This window comes from Orcinus orca, chromosome 6, assembly GCF_937001465.1.
Source record: "Orcinus orca chromosome 6, mOrcOrc1.1, whole genome shotgun sequence".
Classification (NCBI taxonomy): domain Eukaryota; kingdom Metazoa; phylum Chordata; class Mammalia; order Artiodactyla; family Delphinidae; genus Orcinus; species Orcinus orca.
In genome coordinates, this window is record NC_064564.1 from 86,495,516 (window position 1) to 86,516,705 (window position 21,190).

General features: G+C 49.7%; 1 protein-coding gene across 11 annotated transcripts in view; it reads left to right on the forward strand.

Moving 5' to 3' along the window:
* The window catches only part of CCDC180 (coiled-coil domain containing 180), a 56,745-nt gene extending 36,944 nt beyond the window's left edge, over positions 1-19,801 (forward strand). For 2 of the 11 annotated variants that reach the window (XM_033431151.2, XM_033431156.2), the window contains 13 exons: positions 1,314-1,433; positions 3,293-3,465; positions 3,719-3,774; positions 3,885-3,963; positions 4,929-5,039; positions 8,158-8,224; positions 8,998-9,139; positions 12,212-12,372; positions 12,947-13,084; positions 13,575-13,686; positions 16,214-16,319; positions 18,287-18,422; positions 19,622-19,801. In XM_033431151.2, coding sequence (XP_033287042.1) covers positions 1,314-1,433; positions 3,293-3,465; positions 3,719-3,774; positions 3,885-3,963; positions 4,929-5,039; positions 8,158-8,224; positions 8,998-9,139; positions 12,212-12,372; positions 12,947-13,084; positions 13,575-13,686; positions 16,214-16,319; positions 18,287-18,422; positions 19,622-19,753 — 1,533 coding nt within the window. In that variant the 3' untranslated portion in view covers positions 19,754-19,801. Of the gene's footprint in view, positions 1-1,313; positions 1,434-3,292; positions 3,466-3,718; positions 3,775-3,884; positions 3,964-4,928; positions 5,040-8,157; positions 8,225-8,395; positions 9,140-12,211; positions 12,373-12,946; positions 13,085-13,574; positions 13,687-16,213; positions 16,320-18,286; positions 18,423-19,621 lie in introns of those variants that run through there. The other 9 variants (XM_033431153.2, XM_033431152.2, XM_033431155.2 and 6 more) reach the window with 9 other exon arrangements.
* Positions 19,802-21,190: the final 1,389 nt, after the last annotated feature.

The window sequence follows — 21,190 nt, forward strand, 5'->3', positions numbered from 1 at the left end:
TGTTATTAGCACTGAGAGGACATTTATTTTTCTATCTTTACTGCTTTTTCTTGCATAGTTACATGTGCTTGGTGAAAAAAGTTCGAACATCCACAAAGCACAGAGTGGAGGTCCCGTGTACCTCTTGTGTTCTCGTGCAGATGTTTCTACACATACACGGGGGGAGCAGGGGAAAACCAGCTTAATCTGCTGTGACCGCTTCAGCAGGCCCTTTAGGGACAGCTCTCTCTCTTCAGAGCAGAAGCATTTGCTCTCCCACATTTCCTCACTTCCTATCTGATGTGTCAGGGCAGTGGGCAGGGTAGCAGGGGGCTTGCACAGACCCTGGCATGGGGTGGGGAGCATTTGCTTGAGCGGGCGGGTGGTCCTGTGTTGGCGGAGAACACTGGTTGGACTCTCCTGCCGGGTGGTCATCAGGAGGCGGAAGCAATGCATCAGATGCTCGGTGAAGGCAGTGGGGACCAGGGAAGGGTGTGCCCAGGGCCGTGTGCTCAGTGCCACGTTAAAGAAGACCTTCTGGCTGCTGGGTGCAGAAAGGCAGGGAGGCAGGTAGGAATGAGGCAGAGTGCCAAGACCGAATAGTGTCACCACTCGAGACTCCAGCAGGGACATGTTCCAATCCCAGGGTTGAGCGGCGGGGGAATGGGCGGGATTCAGGGTGCATTGGAAATGAAGGGAGTGGGAAGAGGCCAAGGCGCCACCTGGCCTGGGTCATCCATTAGGTCAGTGAGCCATTCAGGGAGCAATGTGTGGGGACCACTGAGCGCTGTGCGTGCTGCTTGGGGAAGGTGAACATCCTCACGGGTGTTTCCCTGCCCCCTGCAAGGTATGGTCTGTGGGATTGTTGCTCTAAGGGGTCATGTATTTGACGTATTCGATCTGATAGCCAGATCACCCTCCAGAAAGGCTGTGGCCATTTCCCGCCTACACGCCCTCGCCATCTTGGGCCGAATATTTCCTTCTACACGTAGAGCATTAGAACTAGAAGAGATCCGAAGGAACATACTGTGTCCCCATCACACTGACGGGGAGACTAAGTAGAGCAAGCTTAAATCATTTGCCCAGAGCAAACCCCTAGAACCAGGAATAGAACTCCCGATGCCCCATCAGGGAAGGATCCGCTGCTGCAGTGGAGCCACCTGAGAGAGCCAGCCCAGGGCTCCCCACTCCCACAGGGCCCTCCCTGCAAGTGAGGGGCTCCATGGAGCCAAGAGGTGTCCTTGCCAGCCAGCCGGTTCCTGCAGTTCACATGGAGTCAGCCTGCCTGCCCGCAGCCTGCTTCCTGTGGCTTTTTTCCTCCATGTTCGCACTAGATAGTGACCACAGAAGACCTCCTTGGCCTTGTTCGAACTTGGAAAGAAAAACTGAGCCCGAGGATTCAGTATCTCAACTGCAAGCTGAACATGGTATCTGTGACTCAAGTGGTCCTTACCGTAAGGAACGGGATGGGGTAGCCATGGGGAAGAGCGGCTGAACTGTTGGGTCCAGGCTTCCAGGAAACCCGCAGGGCTCAGCACAGCCCAAGGCAAGAAGATCTCCCAGGCCACTGCTGGAAGTCAGGCCTGCTGGGATGCCTTGGAAAGGCCACAGGCGGTGGAGTCAGATCTGGGTTCCAATCCCAGATGGGTCACTTCCCTGCACTGGTCTCTTAGGAGACCCCTCGCCTCCTGGCAGCACCTCCTCCCTCCATCAGGGCCCACCAGCTCTCAGGGCAGCCTCACCTCTCAGCCTCTTCCTTCCCACCCGCTGCCATGAGCAGCCACTGGCTTCTCCCCACCCCACCCCCATGGCCTTGTCCAACCCCCCGTCTCTTGCCCACGTGGCTGCCCTTATCCTCTCACTTCCCCCATGATCCATTCCCAGAGCTGCAGCCAGACCTCATGTTGGACAAGGCCAGTCTTTCCGTGTCACTCTCCTGCCCTTGGGACAAAATGCAGACCTTTTACCTAGACCTGCGCAGCAGCCTCCTCCGAGGTCTGCCCTCCACGGGCACTTCATTTCTCTGGCCCCGTAAGAGGCCTCTTCCCCCAGGCCTTCTCTCACCCCCTGGTTTTGGTGGCATGTCCCACTTCCCCATGAGCCCACAGACCATGCAGTGAGGTCTCCCTTTTAGGGGCCGTCTCCCCTAGACGGTGTGCCCCAAGAGGGCAGAACCTGTCGCCCTCACCCCACCCTCTCTCACCAAGCTTTAAACACCAGAGGTGCTCAACCAGCTGCCAGAAGGGCTGTGACAGAGCCAATGGGAGCATAAGCGGACACCCCTCAAGTTCTGCTCCGGCCACCCTCAGGCCCTGCCTCACACTGCCACGCTCTGAACCAGCCCTTCCTTCTTTGGGGAGGCTCTTCCCGCTGTGCCACTAGCGCTAAGCTTCCATCACGCCATCAGTACTGCACCCCACAAGGTGAAACTTAGGAGTCCAGCTGGAGTCCTTCCCTTACAGTGCTTACAGTCTAGCACTGAGCCAAGATGCAGGATAAAATAGGGAAGAGTTCACCTAAGCACTCGTGGTGGGCCACCACTCCCACCCTTTCTCTAAGGTCCAACTCGAGGTGGAGGTGGCCACTCACTCATCCACGTACTCATTCACTCACTTGTCCGTTGGTCAGAAACACCGCCTGGGCACATCTACGGGTGGCCTTACAGGTCCATGACCCTCAGCCTCAGGGAAGACGCTGGAACTTCCCCTTCATAACACTGGCCCCATTTTTTTTTTTTTTTTTTTTTTTTTGCGGTATGTGGGCCTCTCACTGTTGTGGCCTCTCCCGTTGCGGAGCACAGGCTCCGGACGCGCAGGCTCAACGGCCATGGCTCACGGGCCTGGCCGCTCCGCAGCATGTGGGATCTTCCCGGACTGGGGCACAAACCCGTGTCCCCTGCATCGGCAGGCGGACTCTCAACCACTGCGCCACCAGGGAAGCCCTGGCCCCATTTTTGACCATTTATTTGTGGTCAAATAAATGTCTTGTCTCTCTGACCAGACTGTAAGCTCCATGAGGGTAAGGGTCACATGTGGCCTCTTCATCCTGTGTCCCATACCCAGGTAGAGGCTTGCAGAAAGCAGGCAGTCAAGAAACATTTTTGAAGCATGCACGTGTGAATGAATGAATGAATGAATAGTCCTCTAAGGTAGATATGATCACTGCTACTTCACGGAAGGGAAAAGGGAGGCTCAAAGAGGTCAGGCAGCTGGCCTCCAGCCACAGCACCTGGGCAAGGTGGTGCTGGGACGGGAACCCAGCCTGCCTGCCTGCCTGCCACCCACACAATTGGGCCCTGATCTTTGGCCTTCAGGACAACATCTTGACCAACCTGGTGGTAGAGAGTGACATCCTGGTGTCTTCAGAAGCCCATGAAGAAGAGGCCAAGGTAGACATTGTCACCCCCGAGTCCTTCACCCAGCCAAGCCGCATGGGGAAGTCCCTGATTGAAGACCCAGCTGTGGAGGTGGTCAGGAGGATCCTGCAGTGAGTGGCCTGGGTGTGCACAGTGGGGCCCTGAGCCTTCGGGAGCCAGCCCCCATGTGAGCCCACACTTGACAGCTGTGACCTTATGCGGGGGCTTCTCCTCTCAAAGCCTCAGCTTCCTCTTCTGAAGTGGGGCTCACGATTGGGCAAACTCGCGTGGCATCGTGGGCTAACTGGGATGGTGCCCAGTGCCTGGCCTGAGCCATGCTTGTGGTCACTGGGGAAAAGCTCACATCCTTTCCTTTGGTTTCAGATTTCCTGACTCCAAATGTCCAACCCAGCAGTGTGACAAAGAGCGGTCCCAAACAGGTAGAGGCAAACAGGTCTCAGGGCACCGGTGGTGGGGCAGCTGGTGGTGCCACCCGGCCCCACCTCACCTTGGATTCTCTGTTCTTGTCCTGGGTGCTCGTCACCCAAAGGCTTGAAGCGACTGCGGAGCCGGGTAGACAACTCCGTGAAGAAGGGCTTGTCCACTGCCAGTGCCACCTTGGCAGCGAGGTAGAAAGGCTAGGCTGCCTGCGATCTCCCCGCCTCAGACCCCACCCCGCCACCCTTTACCAGACCATGTCCTCAGAGTGCACCTCCTGTGCTCACAGCCCTGACACTCCAAGGGACCCCACAAGGGGCCGGCTTTGACACCGGCTTTAGCCTGGTCTGTGCTCACCCCCGCCCAGTGGCTTGGCTCACATGGCCTCCCACCCTGGGAACCTGTCCGGGAGTTGGGTGGTTTTCCACGGTATTGTTTGGCTTCCTGGATTGCCGCTAGAAATAGCGATCTGTCCTCCTGCGAGTCTGACTTCCACAAGCCGGCTTCCTGAGTTATTTATTGTAGCTAAGGGGTTGGTGTCCTAGGCAGGTTGTTGCAGCTTATGGGCCAGAGTTCTCTACTTATATATGGTCCAGCTGTTGTCCATTTGCATATTCAGTCTCTCAGTGGTTACCAATGAAGTACATGTTGCTAGGGCTGCCAGATAAAAATTCAGGATGCCCAGTTAAATTTGAATTTCAGATGAACAACACGTAATATTTTTAATATTATATATGTGTGTCCCAAATATCGCATGGGATGTTCACTAAAAATTTCTCATTGCTTATATGAAATTTGAGTTCTTTTTAAAAATTTATTGTTGTATAGTTGATTTACAGTGTTGTATTAAGAAATTCAAGTTTAACTTGTATTTTTATTTGAAAATTTGGCAACCCTACATGTGGCTTAACCTAGTTTTCTTTGGGTCCTCACCACAGAAAAGGATACAGATTTCTGGGCCCGAGCACCTCTGTCCCTTGACCACTCTCAGCAGCCTTGTGTGGGTTTTAGTGGTCAGGGCTCCAGCCCCGCGATAAGGCTGTCTCCAGAGCTGCCGAGCGGGAGGGAGCATCTCGAAGCGCGGGGCCGCACAGGCAGGCCCGGGGGTGGGGGTGGGGGCTCACGCGGGCTCAGGTCTGCCTGTGTTCATCTCCAGCCTCCAGAGCACTGACACACCTTTGCCCCACAGCATCACACGGTACACCAAGCCCAACAGACTAGATAGAAAGTACCAGGTGCTCGGAGACAAGCCACCTCCTCCGGCGGAGTAAGTGTCAATGCCATGTCCTTTAACTCCATTTTAACCTGTCATCTTTGTCAGGGGGCAGCTAAATCTAACTCAGCTAAGGGAAATGGGAAGTAGGGGGCAGAGCAGGAGAGGTCGGCATGGGGATGGGTAAGAGTCAAGATTGGTTTGTCTCAGCCTAACTCACCTAAATTTATTGAGAGATAGTTCCACCAAATTTAGACGTTCACCAAGAAGCCATTCTTCTTTCCTTTGAACAATAAGTTCATTTCTATTCAGTCACCTTTCGTTCCTTAAGGGCCAGCTGAACCGTCTACTGAGACTTGGTAGTAGGGCAACCAGTCAAGGGACTTTCTAGACGTTGGGCCTGAAGCACCCAGAGGGGCCCACTCGGGAGTAGCTCCTGGCATTCCAGTTGCCCATCACCCCACTCCAGCTGGCAGGGCTTCTTTGGATCCTGGAGGAAAAGCCAGCTACAGAACAACCTCGAGTCCCAACAGGGACCTAGATAGTCAGGTTTCAGCTCTCAGTGGGGAGTTGTAGGCAGATATTGGAGGAGACTAGAAGAATTGAGATTTGGTAAGAACTGACAAAACGTACATGACAGCGAGATCCGTGCCAGTTTCCAGGGAGGTCACAAAACCTCAAAGCCAATGAATAGGGGTAGAATCTACTAATCACGAGAGAGTGCTATAGTTTCCCACTGAAACATAAAATTTATGTCGCCCTTCTTTTTGATTCTTGTTTACAAAACAAGTCTGGTCTCATTAGCTTTGCCTGATTATTTACATAAGTGCAGCAGGCGTGGTGACTGACCACCTAAACTTTCTACGTTTGCGTCGCTGGAACTTTTCAAAAAGAATCTCAGATTAGACTCTTAAAAGCCTCTTGAAGCCAAAAAGGCGAGTCAGATTTCACCTGCAGTACCTATAGATTTGGGTGAAAGCCTCTCTTCTTGAGGTCCCCACAGTACCTTCAGGTTTTCCTTACTCACCTGTGAGGCTGGGAACCTCATTAGCCAGGTGCCAGGTGGGTTTTCCCAAGAGGGCTCTGAAGCACTGTCTCCATCAAGTCAACCTTAGTTTCTTGAAACTGTTTGGTCACGTCTGATCCTATGCATCGTTGTCCATATGACATTTCAGTCAAAGCCTTGGTTATACATCAATGTTTCCAGTTACGTCCTGTTACAAGGAGGACAGCTTTTTGTGGAATTCACACAAATAATTATATTGCCATAAAATAAGTAAACTTAACAAGAGTTTCCGAATTCTAGAGTGCATATGAGCGGGTGAAACATCCAGCCTCTTTCAAATTAGCCCTTTTTCCTCTTTAGCCTCAGGCAGTTGCTTTCAGGAGTTCCTCTGTCCCTTGAGAGCCCTGATGGGGACAGGACGCCTGAATTTAGGTCAAGCGACCGTAGGGAGTTGAGGGCTGGAGTGGGAAAGGAGAGGTCTGGCAGGGTGGACAGAGAGACAGGCGAGGTAGGGCTATGAAGGGGTCATATCAAAGGAAGCCAGGGAACTGAAGGGAAGGTGGAAGGTGGCAAAAGGAGGAAGAAGGAGCATAGGCGTGGTGGGGGAGAGAGGTCTTGGGGGGGTCTCCCCTCCAGTTTGGGGAGATCTTGTTTCCCCAAGAAGCCAGTGAGGTTCCAAATTATCCTTAGTAAAATCACGTCAAGGTCATGAATCCCACAGTGGAAAAGTATTTGGGAAAGTATAGTGAAAGCATGCAGAGGAGCCTAACGTTTGCTCGAGGGGAGAGTTTTTGTCAAGGTCAACAGACAGCAAATTACTTTTCCAGAAAGCAGTCGGGAAAGGTATAGTGAAGGCCATAAGTTTATGCCTTTTGTGCAGGTCCGTGGGTCCCTCTACCAAGGAAACCATCTATGAAGAAGAAAACGCTTGCATGATAAACCATATGCAATACTTTTTATCCCAGTTGAAAATGGGAAAAAAACCCTAAAGGTCCAAAAATGGGGGATTGTAAACCACGGTGCATACATACTGGATGGTGTCACACAGCCATTTAAAATGATATCATAATGTAGGGGGAACACTTTTAAGTGTGCAGAATGTAAAATGCCCATGAACCTAGCTCCAGACCAATTTAAAAATCAGCAGAAGGAAATACAGTAAAATGTTAGCATTTATTTTTTTCTTCTTGCTTTTCAGTTTATTTCTAATTTTCTTTAATTACGATGAATGAATTTTTAAATGAAAGATCACATGAGTAATATACATGTATTTTAGAAAATGCCAAAACTGATGTGTGTGTAAAGCAGTCACTGCATCACTTTATAGAAACTGTGAAAAAATAGCTGTCCTACAGGTACATGCAGTTCTAACACATCTGTCCCTTATTTCAGTCTTAACTGTTGAGACAGTTGACCTAACCGACAGGAATATTCACTGGATCTGTGCAGGTTTGTTCAGTAAAGACCTCGTGTGCGCACAGTCAACCCAAAGGCCAGAGGTACCAGAAAGAGGATGTTTGGTCCTACAGGCAGTCTTGCTTGTTAGACTAATATTTATAAGAAATCATTCTTTCTTCCCTCAACCAAGACTGAGGCACTGATAGGTGCAGGCACTGCGATGGGACAGGGGATTCCATGGTGAACAAAAACAGACACACAGTGTGTGTCCTGGTGGACTTCACCAGGTGCTGGGAGAGATGGGGCTAATGTCCAGTCACACAGATCAGTCCCCAGTCCCCCTGTGGGGAGTGCTGTAAAGCTGAGGGCCACGAGAGCATTGGAACAAGGCAGTCAGGAATCACCGCTGAGCCAGGATCTATGGAAGAGCAGGAACAAACGTGACCAAGAGGAAAATTGGTGTTCCCTGGAGAGGAATCAGTGTGAGCAATGGCCCTGGGGCAGGAATGAGTAATTACAAGAAGTGATGAAGACAAAAGAGAACAGAGACACTTGGAAGCTGCCAAGCTCAGCTTGTCACATGCAAGAGGCATTCAACTAGATGAACAGAAATATTAGGTGGGGACATGCTTGGGCATCCCGAGCTGTCCAACTCCAGTTCTGGCCGGGCTGCTGAGTACTCAGAATGTTCAGTCCCTTTGGCTTTGTCCACACCGTTTAGTGTGATTAGACAAGGCCTCTCAGGGATCTGTCTCCTGTGTGTTGCAGGGATTTTAAAGGCATCATCCTGAGCCTCCTCTGGGAGAGCAACGAGCACCTGCTGACCATGGTGGAGGTGAGGGCTCTACCTGCCCCTTTGCCATCCGCTGGTCACACGTCCCCAGTGGGCTCTGCCTCCTGCCTTCTGCTGATAATGGCCTTTGGGTGAAACTGAACAAAGGGGACTGCAGCCCTCATGACTACAGTACCCAGCTTCTGTCACCTCATGTGCTGTCTTTCATCCTAGAAATTCAAGCTCATCCATTCATTTACCCATTTGTTCAGCCACCAACCGTTTCTTGGCTACTGTGTGTCAGATACTGGGTGTGCCAAGAGGAACAAGCCCCGTCTCTGTCCCTGAGAGGCCGGCACCCAGCAGAGGATGACAGACACGGTGGCACTACAGAGGGATGGGTGGGGCCGTGGGAGCAGGGGGCCTCTAGTAGGAGCGACCCAGGGCTCCGGTCCAGTGCACCCCACACAGGGGTGTCTGTGTGCTTCCTGTCTGCCTCCCCCTGGGCTGTGAGTCTTCAGAGAAGAGCTCTGGGTCATCCGTATTAGTGGCCCAGCTTGGCGCTTCAGAGAAAGCTCTCGGCCTGGTGGGTGGAAGACCCATTTTAGTCTTGAAAGATACCTAGAATTATACCATTGGCTCGCTCACGCCTCGCACAGCCCTGGGATACTGACAGTGGTGACAAGGACAGACAGGGAGGAGGAGCAACCCTGGCGGAGAGGACAGCAGTAGAGAAGGCCAGGGGGTGAGGAGAGCACAGTGGAGGATGCCAAGATGCTGAGCCAGAGCCCCCTGGGGAGGGGCCTGGCACCCACACTTTCAACCCTTTCCTGCAGGAGTTTTACCACAAAGACAAGCACTCAATCACCAGGCCCGACTGCATGTACGGAACCTTTGACCAGTGCGCAGAGAACATCTGCAGGAAGATCCTGGTGTACCACAGCCAGGCTGACGAGTACCACAACTCCTGCCTCATAGGTGGGTGTGGCCAGCAGACGGGCTGCAGGCCAGTGGGGTTGGGGGCACAGAGCCTCTCACGGCCTGAATGCTGCCTTCCTGACCTGGAGGTCACTGGGGAGGCAAAGGAGCCTCCCTGTGAAAAGCTGACATCTTACAATTAGGTAAAAACCTTGATCAGATTTAACTGGGGAGAAACAACAATGCCAAAAAAAATTAACTTTTCTTGAGAAATATGGTGATTTGTATCACTAAAAATGTTTCATTCATTGAATAGATATTTTTTACAGCTTTACTGAAACATTCACTTAATGAATTTAATACATTTAATTTTATTTAATTTTAATGTATTAAAATACATTGAATTGTACACTTTACACCCATTCAGTGGCTTTTAATATAGTCATAGAGTTGTGCAACCATCACTGTGAATTTTAGAACCCACTGTCCCTCCATCACATCCCCAGCCGTAAACAACCGCTAATCTACTTCCTGTCTCTCTAGATGTTCCTATCTGGGCTTTCACATGAATGGAGTCATGCAGTATTATTTGTTCATTCGGTGATGGACATTTGGTTGTTTCCACCTTTTGGCAATTGTGGATGCTGCTGCTGCAAACGTTCACGTGCATGTTGTGTGTGGATGTGTGATTTCATTTCTCTTGGGTTTATAACTAGGAGGAGAATTGCTGGGTCATATGGTGCCTCTGTGTTTAATCATTTGAAAAATCCTTCCACAGTGCCTACTGTATGCCTGGCCTGTGCTGGGTTTGGGCTATGATGAACTTGATAGACATAGCCTCCTAGAGAATAGGGACATGAAAAGAGGCAGGCAGGATACATCTTGCCGTTTATGTTTATTGTAACGACCTAAAGGGAGCTGTGAAAACACACCCATAGGTCCCGCCCCCGTTCCTGTTTCTCCATGTCCACAGCTATGTGTGTTTTATGCAGTCATAAGTCCTGATTATTTCTGCTTGTAAGGCAGGGAACCTGAGGGCCCATCACAGACCTTCTGTGTTGGTTGAGGGGCAGCACAGGTAGAAGAGGGAGAGGATTAGGGGACGGCCAGACCTGGGGTCAAGACCCAGCACCGCCATCTCCCAGCCATATGACCTTGACCGAGTCACCTTCTCTTGCCTGTAAATGGAGACAAGGATAATACCCACCATGCAAGGCTTTTTTGAGGATTAAGCCCCTCACAGCCCTGCCATATGCAGGGGAAATCATCAGCAGTGGCTCTCATTACTGTAGCTGTAGAATGACGAACGGAAACTACGGGCAGCATTTTGTTTCTCTAGCTCAGAGTTTCCCCATGTGAACTCTGTGGGATCCCATCCTATGTGATCTTCCTCAAAAGAGAGGTTCCCTGGTCAAATGGGTTTGAGAAATGCTGCAGATTATGTCCCTCTCGGGCAGATTGACAGTTCACATTAAATGAAGACTTCCATTTCCTTCAGGGAGTCCAGTATCCTGACCAACTCTCCCACTGAAAACATGTAAAAATCCTGGATATAAAACTTTTGCGGTAAACTTTTAAATGCATGGATGAGCTAGCTATAAAGTAAGAAACATACAGGGCTCCAAGATTAAGTGAGAATAGGAAATCAGAGATAAATTGAGCAGTGACTCTGGCTAGTGCCACGAGGGCTTTGCTGACTCCCAGGTCCACTTGAGCCTCTGTTTTCATGGCCTCCAGGACACTGGGAACAGAGACCAAGCACCAGACGACCCAAGGTGGGCAGTCTGAAAGGGCACAAGCCACAGAAAACTGGGTCTCCACAGGGCTCCCTCTGCATAGTAAGGAGAATGAGACAGAAACCATATCCCCTCCTCCCCCAGTGACTAGAAGGAAACTGTCTTGTTATAAGCCGTGGCACTGGATAAAGAAGAAGAAAAACTCCAATGAAAATCCGTAGCTATAAGCCAGCTCTTATGTGGTGTTTAAACCTGAAGTCACACTTAGATAAACCTAAATTCAACTTCGTGTTTGTGGATCATCCATAAGACCTGTAGCTGATACCTTAGCTTAAAATGATTTTGAGTCAGTCATGCCCAGATGCTTGTTTAGTAGAGATACTACAAATCCTCTCCAGAAAAGCCCACCTTCCGTTCAGGCCTCTAGGGATTCCCACAAATAAAATGCCCAGAATAAGAGTTCACCGCAGGGCTTCCCTGGTGGCGCAGTGGTTGAGAGTCCGCCTGCCGATACAGGGGACGCGGGTTCGTGCCCTGGTCCGGGAAGATCCCGCATGCTGCGGAGTGGCTGGGCCCGTGAGCCATGGTCGCTGAGCCTGTGCGTCCGGAGCCTGTGCTCCGCAACGGGAGAGGCCACAACAGTGAGAGGCCCGCGTACCGCAAAAGAAAAAAGAGTTCACCGTAAAACACACACACACTCACACACACACACACACAGAAAAAGACACCTTGAGCACGAGGCAGCAGAATGAGACCAGTAAAGACTTCAGATATTGAATGTATCAGACACAGAATATAAAATAATGTATTTATTTAGAGTTAAATAAAAGAGGAAATTGGAAACATGAGTGAGGAGCAAAAGACTATTAAAATGGCCAAGTAAATATGAAAGAGAACCAAATCAAACTTCTATATTGGAAAAATAAATCATTGAAATTTTAAACTTATGAATGGCTTTAATACCAAAGAAAATAACCAAAATGCAGCACAGAAAAACAAAGAAATGGAAATACGGGAGAGAGGCGGAGAGAGATGGAAGAAAGGGTAGGTCTGGCATGCAGCTATTTAGACGTCTAGAGGGAGAGGAGGAGACTTAGGGTCAAGGCAATATTTGAAGAGAGAATGGATGAGACAGAACTGCTGAAAGATGCAGTGCATTTTAAAAGCACTGGAAAGTCCTGCAGAGAGTAGAAAAGAAGTCCTTTGAACTTGTTTAGTCCAGTACTTTTAATGCTGGTTTGACCACAGGACCCCTTTTGATGGAATAACTATTACCAAATTGTAGACCAAGCCTTTGTCTTTGGGAAGCCGCTTTGAGCCTTTGTTGGAGAGATTGCTGCAGCAACTTGGCTCTGCTCTGTGCTCACCCCTGGTCCCCCACCCCCAATTCCTACAGAATTACGGGCCCAGATGAGGAGATTTGAGGAGCTATTGCCCCAGGTGTGTTGGCTGGTGATGGAAAATTTCAAGGAGCACCACTGGAAAAAATATTGCACCTCCACCAAAGAGATCCGGGGACAGTTCTCGAATTATCAGGAACAGCTGGAGAGAAGGAAGGTGGGGCCCCCCGGACCAGCCCCCTCCTCTCCAGGACCAGAGGCCCTGGGAGTTCAGAAACAGAGGTGGGGCGTCGGCAGAACTGAGTCCCAGGGAAGGACGTGGGCCAGGCTTGGGATTGTTGGATGGGGGTGAGGGACACTAGGCACTGGAGAGACGAGAGCTGAGCCAACAGCTCCTTCATAGAAGGCCTTCAGCACGCTCCTCGTTGGATGTAACCTTTAGGTCAGCTGGTTCTATGGGGCTGTGGCCATTGAGATCAACAGTAATTGTCCACATGGTCCTTCAAGCCATGGGACGTGGATGCTATTGATTTTATTGGACTGAAGCCCTGACTGTTCTGGGGCAGATGCTCAGCTCTCCCACTTCTTAACCCTTGGAGTCAGCTCCAGCCATGCCCCTGTCTTCCCTCCTCAGCCGCTCCTCTGCCACTCCTCAGCCCTTCACACACCCAGGTCAGTGCACACATCAGTCTGGCCGTGGCCATAATTGGCAGAGGACATAGGCCAGTGACTTTTTGGTCCTGACCTCAAGACCAGGTCAAAAAACCTACTGATTTCTGGATTTTCTGAAGGATGAAAATGCCCAGAAGCTCCACCCAAATCTTGGACACCCTGCACATCTCCAAGAAATGGAGTCTCTGTGTCAAGTGGAAGAGAAAAGGCAGGAAGATTTGGACACCTTGATTGCGGTGACCAGGGAGCAGCTGGAGGTCAGTAGTGCCATCCACTCCATGTCTAGATGCTGAGGGCTACACTGCCCTCCGGAGGTCACCCCCACTGACAGCCCAGCAACAGCACTGAGCACGGCCCTTTGCTGACACCCTGGCCAAAGCAGGGTATGAAAGCAGGCGGGTGTCATAGGTGGAGATGGTCTTTATGGGCCGTTGTAACTTGCATTTTTTAATTTCTAACTTAATTACTAATGAGAACTTCTTTTCTAAGATCCATGTCAAGTTTTATTTCCTCTTTAGTAAATTGTCTATGTCTGTCCCTTGGCCATTTCAGAATCATTGCCTATCTTCAAACCAAGTCCCCTCTAGGGAGAGGCCTCCTGGGGAAGACCAGATGCCTGTTAACTTGGACACAGTTGACACGTGGCCCTGGTCTTGTGTCACATGCTGCTCCCCAAATCCTCCCTCAGCCTGTCTTAGGAGACAAGTTCCTCTCCCTGCAGCACCGTGTTCCCCATGTTTCCTCCAGGAGTTTATCCGGAAGTACAGCCGGTTTTTCATAGCCAGCTTGGCCACCTTCACTGAGAAGTTCCTGCTGCAGTTGGATGAGGTGGTCACCATTGACGATGTCCAGGTTGCAAGTATGTGCGCCACCGGCCTTGTGCCCTGGCCCCAGGGGGTGTGACACAGGGTGATGGGCCTGGGGTGGGGTGGGGGGGCCGTCCGCTTTCCCCCAACTCCCCCAGAATGAAAATACATTCTCTATGGAGGGGACTGATGAATTTTTGTTTGTTTTAATTAAAACTCTCTTGAGTTTTTAAACTCCTTGAAAGCAAATCCCAAATGAATCAAAGATTATATATAAAAAATGAAATCCTAATGCTAAATATTTTCATAATCTTGGGGTAGGGACAGCTTTCCTAACTGTGAGAGCCAGAAGCCATAAAGGAATGGCTGGTACTTCTCTGTGGCCAAAACAAAAACAAGGAAAAATGTCAAAATATGGAAAGACGAACCAGAAACTGCAAAAATATTCCTAATAACTAATAGGCCAGAGAATGGCCTAATATCCCTGTGGTATAAAGAACTCTAACAGGCCAAATTTGTAAAAAGAGATAGAGAACAAACATGCAATTCAAAAGGCCAATAAATTTAAAAGATGCTTGACTTCACCAATGATGAAAAATGTGAATATAAACATTATTAAGATATCATTTCTCGCCAATAACCTGGCAAGGCTTTTAAGTTCAGTGACAGCCAGCACTGGTGAGGCTGTCAGGAAGCCTGAGCACCACAGAGCCTCTCAGAGAAGTGTACGTCCACCCCACTCTCTTGGAGAACACTCTGTTGTCGGTGCCTTCAAAGTCCTGAGTGTGTGTGCATTTGACCTAGCCGTTCTAACCCTGGGAATTTATCCAACAGAAATACGTGCATACTTTTTCAAAGGTATATTTTCAAGCAGATTCTTCACAACACTGCTTGAAATTGCAAAGAACTGGAAACAATGTTAATATCTACATATAGAGGATTGGGTAAATAAATTATGGTCCAGATGTAGGAGGGAGTACTGTGCAGCTAGCTGTTCAAGTGGGTGTGGTAGGTCTCTATGTGCCAACCAGAAAGTCCTGAAGGAACACTGTCACAGGAAAAAGCAAGGTGACCATTATACCTACCTATGATACTATTAAAAAACACATATGTGATATAAACATGCACCCCGCATATATGTAAATGAGTCTGTGTGAGATACAGACAGAGACAGAGAATGAGAGCAACAGAGCCTGAGAGACAGGTACCAGACTGTTGATGACCATCTCTGGTAAGTGGGGCTGTGAGAGATTTCTAAAATCTTTTCTTTTTCCCCGTTAGGTGATGTTTAAATTTTTTATAATGTGCACCAATTACTTTTATAACTATACAAAGATTCAAATCAGATATTAAATATTATCCATTTATCACTAATCTATTAAGTAAATAAATATATTATTTTTATATTTTTAAGTTTTCATTAGACAGACAATGAATATTTCTTACAGTAAAATGAGAAATTCAATATGAGTTACAAAGAAAGAGAAGAACATAGTCATTCTACCCAGAAATAAGTGTCCTTAACACTGGCTGTCCTCCTCGTTATTTCCCTTCGGGCACAGGCCTGTGTGGATATCAGCGGGGGGATGGGATGGGAGGATGGATCACAAGTGTGTGCTCTTTTGTAAGCTAATTTCCCCTTGGGCTGACGCTGGGCAAGCCAGTCACCACCTCCTTGAGCACTTTCAGTTGCTGTGCATCGTATGTTACTGATTAGTTCCCTGCTGGTGCACATCGGGCCACGTCCAGCTTTTCGCTCCTGTAATCGTGCTGAAGGGAACGTCTGCATCCATATTTCTCTGTTTCGGGGCAACAGATTCCTAGAAGTGGACTTTCTAGGTCAAAATGTATATGAATTTCGAGGCGTTGGTCACTTTCCAGTGTTGGGGCTCTCTTTGGCAAATGTGAGCCTGGTTTGGGAGAGCAGAGCCTGCAGAGACCCTGGGGTTCACACTTGAGGGAGAACAGGCGAGAGGAGCCGGCAGGGAGGCAGCCTCGGTAACTTGGAGGGAACTGCCAGGCCAGGGAGACCCCCTGCACCAGGTCTACAGGAGCCTCTCCTGCTCTGAGCCAAGCAGCCTGGCCCTGCCATCCATTGCAGACCAGGGTGCAGAGGGCTGCTCACCGCGTGGACGGAGCCCCTTTCTCTTCACGTCAAAGGGCAGGTCAGTGAGCCGGACGTGAGAGGGACAACATTGAATGTATGCATTCCAGGAGAAATTCTTAGTTCAGGACCCATCTGAGCTAGTATAAGCCAAAGAAGGCTCTACAAAGCATATTCGGGGGCTCACAGGAGCTGCAAGAAAGTCAGAGCATCATTCTGAGGGCTTTGGAGCTGGGAACCATGCCCAAACCATACCTCTCATCCTCCAGCTTTGACCCCCTTGCCATCTCCTCGGCCCCCACCTATGAACCTGGTGCATTTGGCTTCTGTTTGGGAGGGGCCTCTGCCTCCTGCCTGAGACTCCAAGTGGGGAAGAGGGGAGCGAGCCCTCATTTCTCTAAATGTAAGGTCCGGGGTCCCCTTGATCTCAGGCTGTGGGTGAGGCCGCTGTCAGTAACCTGTCTCTTGCCTGCCAGAGATGGAGCCCCCGAAACAGAAAACATCAATCCTAATACGGAGGAAACTCAACGGGCTCTCCCTGGAGGAAGAGAGTGAGAAGCCCCTGATTGAACGAGGGAGCAGGTGAGAGCCGAGAGCAGGGAGTAATACCACAAATGGCTGTATTTGCTGGGGGTGGTGCAGTGGAATGGTTAGGGCCACGAGCTCTGACGTCAAACAAACCTGGTAATCTTGGGAAGGCATTGTGTCCTAAGCCTGTTTCCTCATCTGTGAAATGGGCATGGCAGCCTACCTTACATGATATTATGAAGAGAAAGTTCAATGAGATTGTACTTGGAGTGCCCCGGCACATACTAAGAGCTCAGCAGGTATTAGTTCATGAGATAAGGACCCACAAAGGGGCCCCCCCCAAAAAATAGAAGCCTGTCCCAGTGTGGAGCACATTCTCAGATTGCTGGTGGCACTGTGATCCACTACGGCTGTCCATCCTGTATGACAAGAGCTACCAAAATGCTTGTCCCCTGTGACCCAAGAATGTTACTCTGGAAGAAGTAAGGCAGCGATTTGCCCAGCTAAGTTGTCAGCACTGGTTTTATAGCAGAATAGGAAAAGCAGGCCAGGAACTGATGACTGCCACCTCGCTGGCCAATTGATGAGGAAACTGAGACCCAGAAAAGGGAAACATCTAGAGGTGTGGGATTCCCCTTCCCCATGCAGAACCCAACTGTGTATACACATGGATTTAAACTGTATGAAAATGCAAAAAAGAACTTGACGAAGCTTAATGTTAAGTGCTCAGTAAGGTTTTTCTTTTTCTTTTTTTAACATGTTTATTGGAGTATAATTGCTTTACAATGGTGTGTTAGTTTCTGCTGTATAACAAAGTGAATCAGCTATACATATACCTATATCCCCATATCTCCTCCCTCTTGCGTCTCCCTCCCACCCTCCCTATCCCACCCCTCTAGGTGGTCACAAATCACCGAGCTGATCTCCCTGTACTATGCGGCTGCTTCCCACTAGCTATCTATTTTACATTTGGTAGTGTATATATGTCCACGCCACTCTCTCACTTCCATTCTCTACGTCTGTGTCTTTATTCCTGTCTTGCCCCTAGGTTCTTTAGAACCTTTTTTTTTTTTTTTTTTTAGATTCCATATATATGTGTTAACATACAGTATTTGTTTTTCTCTTTCTGACTTACTTCACTCTGTATGACAGACTCTAGGTCCATCCACCTCACTACAAATAACTCAATTTCGTTTCTTTTTATGGCTGAGTAATATTCCATTATATATATGTGCCGCATCTTCTTTATCCATTCATCTGTCATGGACACTTAGGCTGCTTCCATGTCCTGGCTATTGTAAATAGAGCTGCAATGAACATTGTGGTACATGACTCTTTTTGAATTATGGTTTTCTCAGGGTATATGCCCAGTAGTGGGATTGCTGGGCCATATGGTAGTTCTATTTTTAGTTTTTTAAGGAACCTCCATACTGTTCTCCATAGTGGCTGTATCAATTTACATTCCCACCAACAGTGCAAGAGGATTCCCTTTTCTCCACACCCTCTCCAGCATTTATTGTTTCTAGATTTTTTGATGATGGCCATTCTGACCGGTGTGAGATGATACCTCATTGTAGTTTTGATTTGCATTTCTCTAATGATTAGTGATGTTGAGCATCCTTTCATGTGTTTGTTGACAATCTGTATATCTTCTTTGTAGAAATGTCTATTTAGGTCTTCTGTCCATTTTTGGATTGGATTGTTTGTTTTTTGATATTGAGCTGCATGAGTTGCTTGTAAATTTTGAAGATTAGTCCTTTGTCAGTTGCTTCGTTTGCAAATATCTTCTCCCATTCTGAGGGGTTGGCTTTTCCTCTTGTTTATGGTTTCCTTTGCTGTGCAAAAGCTTTTAAGTTTCATTAGGTCCCATTTGTTTATTATCAGGGTTTTTCTTTTAATTAGACGTTTAAAGCATGATAATTTTTTTTTTTTAAATGCTAACCTTTTTCACCGGGGATGAAGGGTGCACTGTGAATGATGAAGATAAGCCTGTAGGACTTTTCATGCATGTTTGTTTGTAGGAAGTGGCCAGGAATCAAACCCACCGAAGTCACCATCCAACACAAGATTCTCCTCCAGAAAACACCGTCAATCACCACCACCAAAACGACCCTGGGCCACCTGGCATCTGTGGAAGCTCGAGATGCTATCTATTTGGTGAGTGGAGAGACAGGGTGTGGTGGGTGCACCCCAGGGAACGCAGGGCAGCTCGGTGTGGCTGCCTTGGGAAGGAGGGAGCTTGCTATCACCAGGTGCCCTGTCATTTGGTCCATGGAGCAGATGACACACCTCAGGGTGCCCCAGGGCACAGTGTCAGCACTGGGAACAGCCAATGTTCTTAAGCACCAGCGCGTGAGCCACAGGTCGTGTCCAGTCCCAATGATAGCTCGGGTCTGATGGTGTGAGCCCCAGTGCTGTAGGAGCCCAGCCGAGAGACACCACACCCAGACTTGGGTGGGGGTGTGTGTGTGAAGGAAGGCTTTCCGAGGAACAGTTGAGACAGAGTGAGGGGACAAAGTAGTCAGAGGCATGGAGGCCATGGGAGCAGCGGGTGACAATGGGTGGAATAAGGGACAGTTCCTGAGCACCTGCTGCAGTTTCTGTTCTCGACGTGAGCCTTCTCATTGGATCCTTGTAACAAGCCCATGAAGAAGGTAGAATTGTCCCCATGTTGCTGCTGAGGACACTGAGACTTAAAGAAGTGTGTCCCCTCTATGGCACTGCAGAGTGGCAGAGCGAGGATTTGAACCCAGTGCCTGTTAGACCCCATGGGGCCTGCCCGAAGAGGAGGCTGCACCCAGAGGCCTCCTGCGGGACCTCTCGGCTCTGAAGATGTGTGGACCTTTGTTCCTGGTGCCCCAGAGAGAAACCTCGTCCTGAGATATGCTGACCCCAGTATTTGGAGAGCCCTCAGTTCCCAGGCCACCGTGCTAAGACCCAGGCAGAGGGGGCAACTCTGCTGCCAAGTTCAGTGAGGGCTCAGGCCTAGTGGGCTCAGCCTCTCGAGGAAGCCAGGACCCCTGAGCTCCAAGGAGGCTACAGTGTGGGATGGTGATTAAGAAGGAGGGCAGAGTGCAGAATCAGATAGAGCAGGGTCCTAGTCCCTGCTCAGCCTCTTTCTAGCTAAATAACCCCAGGCAAGGTTGTGAGCCTCAGTTTCCCAATCTGTAAAATGGGGGAAATAACCGGGCCTGCCTGACGGGTTATTGGGCAAAGTAATGAGAAATGACCTGTGGAACTCTTGCCGGTGCCTGGAGTGGGTTCAAAGCTAACTGGCAGCAGGTTACAGTGTTCGTCTAGGGCACAGAGCCCAGAAGCCCTTCCTCACGTGGCTTCCTCCCGCTGCTTGCTCCCAGAAATATTTAGCGTCATTGGAAGAGGAGTTGAAGAAGATCCAGGATGACAGCACACTGCAGGTGAAGGAGGCTCAGCGCTGGAAGGACAGCTGGAAGCGCTCTGTGCACACCATCCAGGACCTGTACTTGTGACACCCTCAACCCACTCCCAATAAAGGCTTATTTTGTGTGGACTCCTCATCCATCCACCCACCCTTCTTCCTTCCATCCATCCATCCTTCCATCCATCCATCCATCCATCTCTGCTCTATGCCCAGCGCTGTACCTTCACAGTGACCAGGACACGTTGTGGTCCCTGCCCACATGGAGATCACTTCCAATGAGGAACACAGAGGTGAAAGGGGGAATTCCACACGGTCAGCTAGGACGGCGGATAACAGGAATGGTTAACTTAAAATAGAGATCGATACTTCAGAGGAAATAACTTCCAAAAGGCATGCTGGGCACTTCATCTTGGAAAATTAAAACTTCTGGGAAAGAGTATATTGCGCATTTAACAAAACGTGAGTTTTAACGGCAGCTATGCGCTGATTCCCGGACCCAATAAAGACTCCATCCAGTGTTGGCTGGGTGTCTGGCAATTGTCTGGCCAATTATAAGATTTTGGCAGAAATCTTCTAGGCCTCTTTAACTTTACTAAGGGTCTCTTTAGTCCTGTGAGACTCAGATCACTGTCTTTGGAAACCTGCATCCTGCCGTCTTCCTTGTCCTCTTTCTCTTCTTCTTTGATTGCAACATGGCCTCACTGTGCCAGCAGCTCTCTGTGCCCTATGGACACAGGCGGCTCAGGCTCCTTCCTCCACTTCCTGAGCTTCTGCTGCTCCTACACAGTTTGAATGTTAGTGTTGCCTCAGTCTGAGTTTCCACGTGCTTTATCTCTTAACGACTCGATGAGGTAGGTATTGCCCGCATTTTACAGTTGTAGAAGCTCAAGTCCAGGAGGTCAAGGCAACCCACTCAAAGTGACACAGGCAATGCAGAACCTCAGCAGAGTTCGGGTTCCCCAGAAGTGGACAAGGACTCGGAGGCAAGTCGTTTGTTTTGGAGATGATTCCAAGAAGCACGAGTGAGGACATAGGGAAAGGGAGCCTGGAAGGAGAAAAGCCACTGAGGGGGCTTTGAGGAGTGGCCCCTGCTATGGGTGAGCAGGCTCCACCTCGCTGGAAAACAGCCTCCCACCTGACCTGACTCTGTCAGCGCAGGTAGAGAATTGCCCGGCATTAGTGCTGCCACACTGCCCCTTGTGCCAGTTTTTGGGACAGGAACCTCCCATGGTGCCAGACACGCCCTCAGGCAGGGGGTCTCAAGGGATGCTGGCTGGAGACCAGCTCCCCAGCTGCAGGTGAATCAGGTGGGCCAAGGGGATATGAGCGCAGCAGCAGCAGCGTCACTGCCGCAGATTTCCCAAACCTAAAGCCAGGCCCCTTTGCACCACTCTGCCACGGCACCCTCTCTCCCCAAAGCAGCACGTCGCGTCGGCATAGCCCCTTCCAGCTTGCGGCATGCTCTGCAGGTACATGATCTAATTCAGCCCTGCCAGGGACAGGTGGCAGTCACCACGTAACCCCT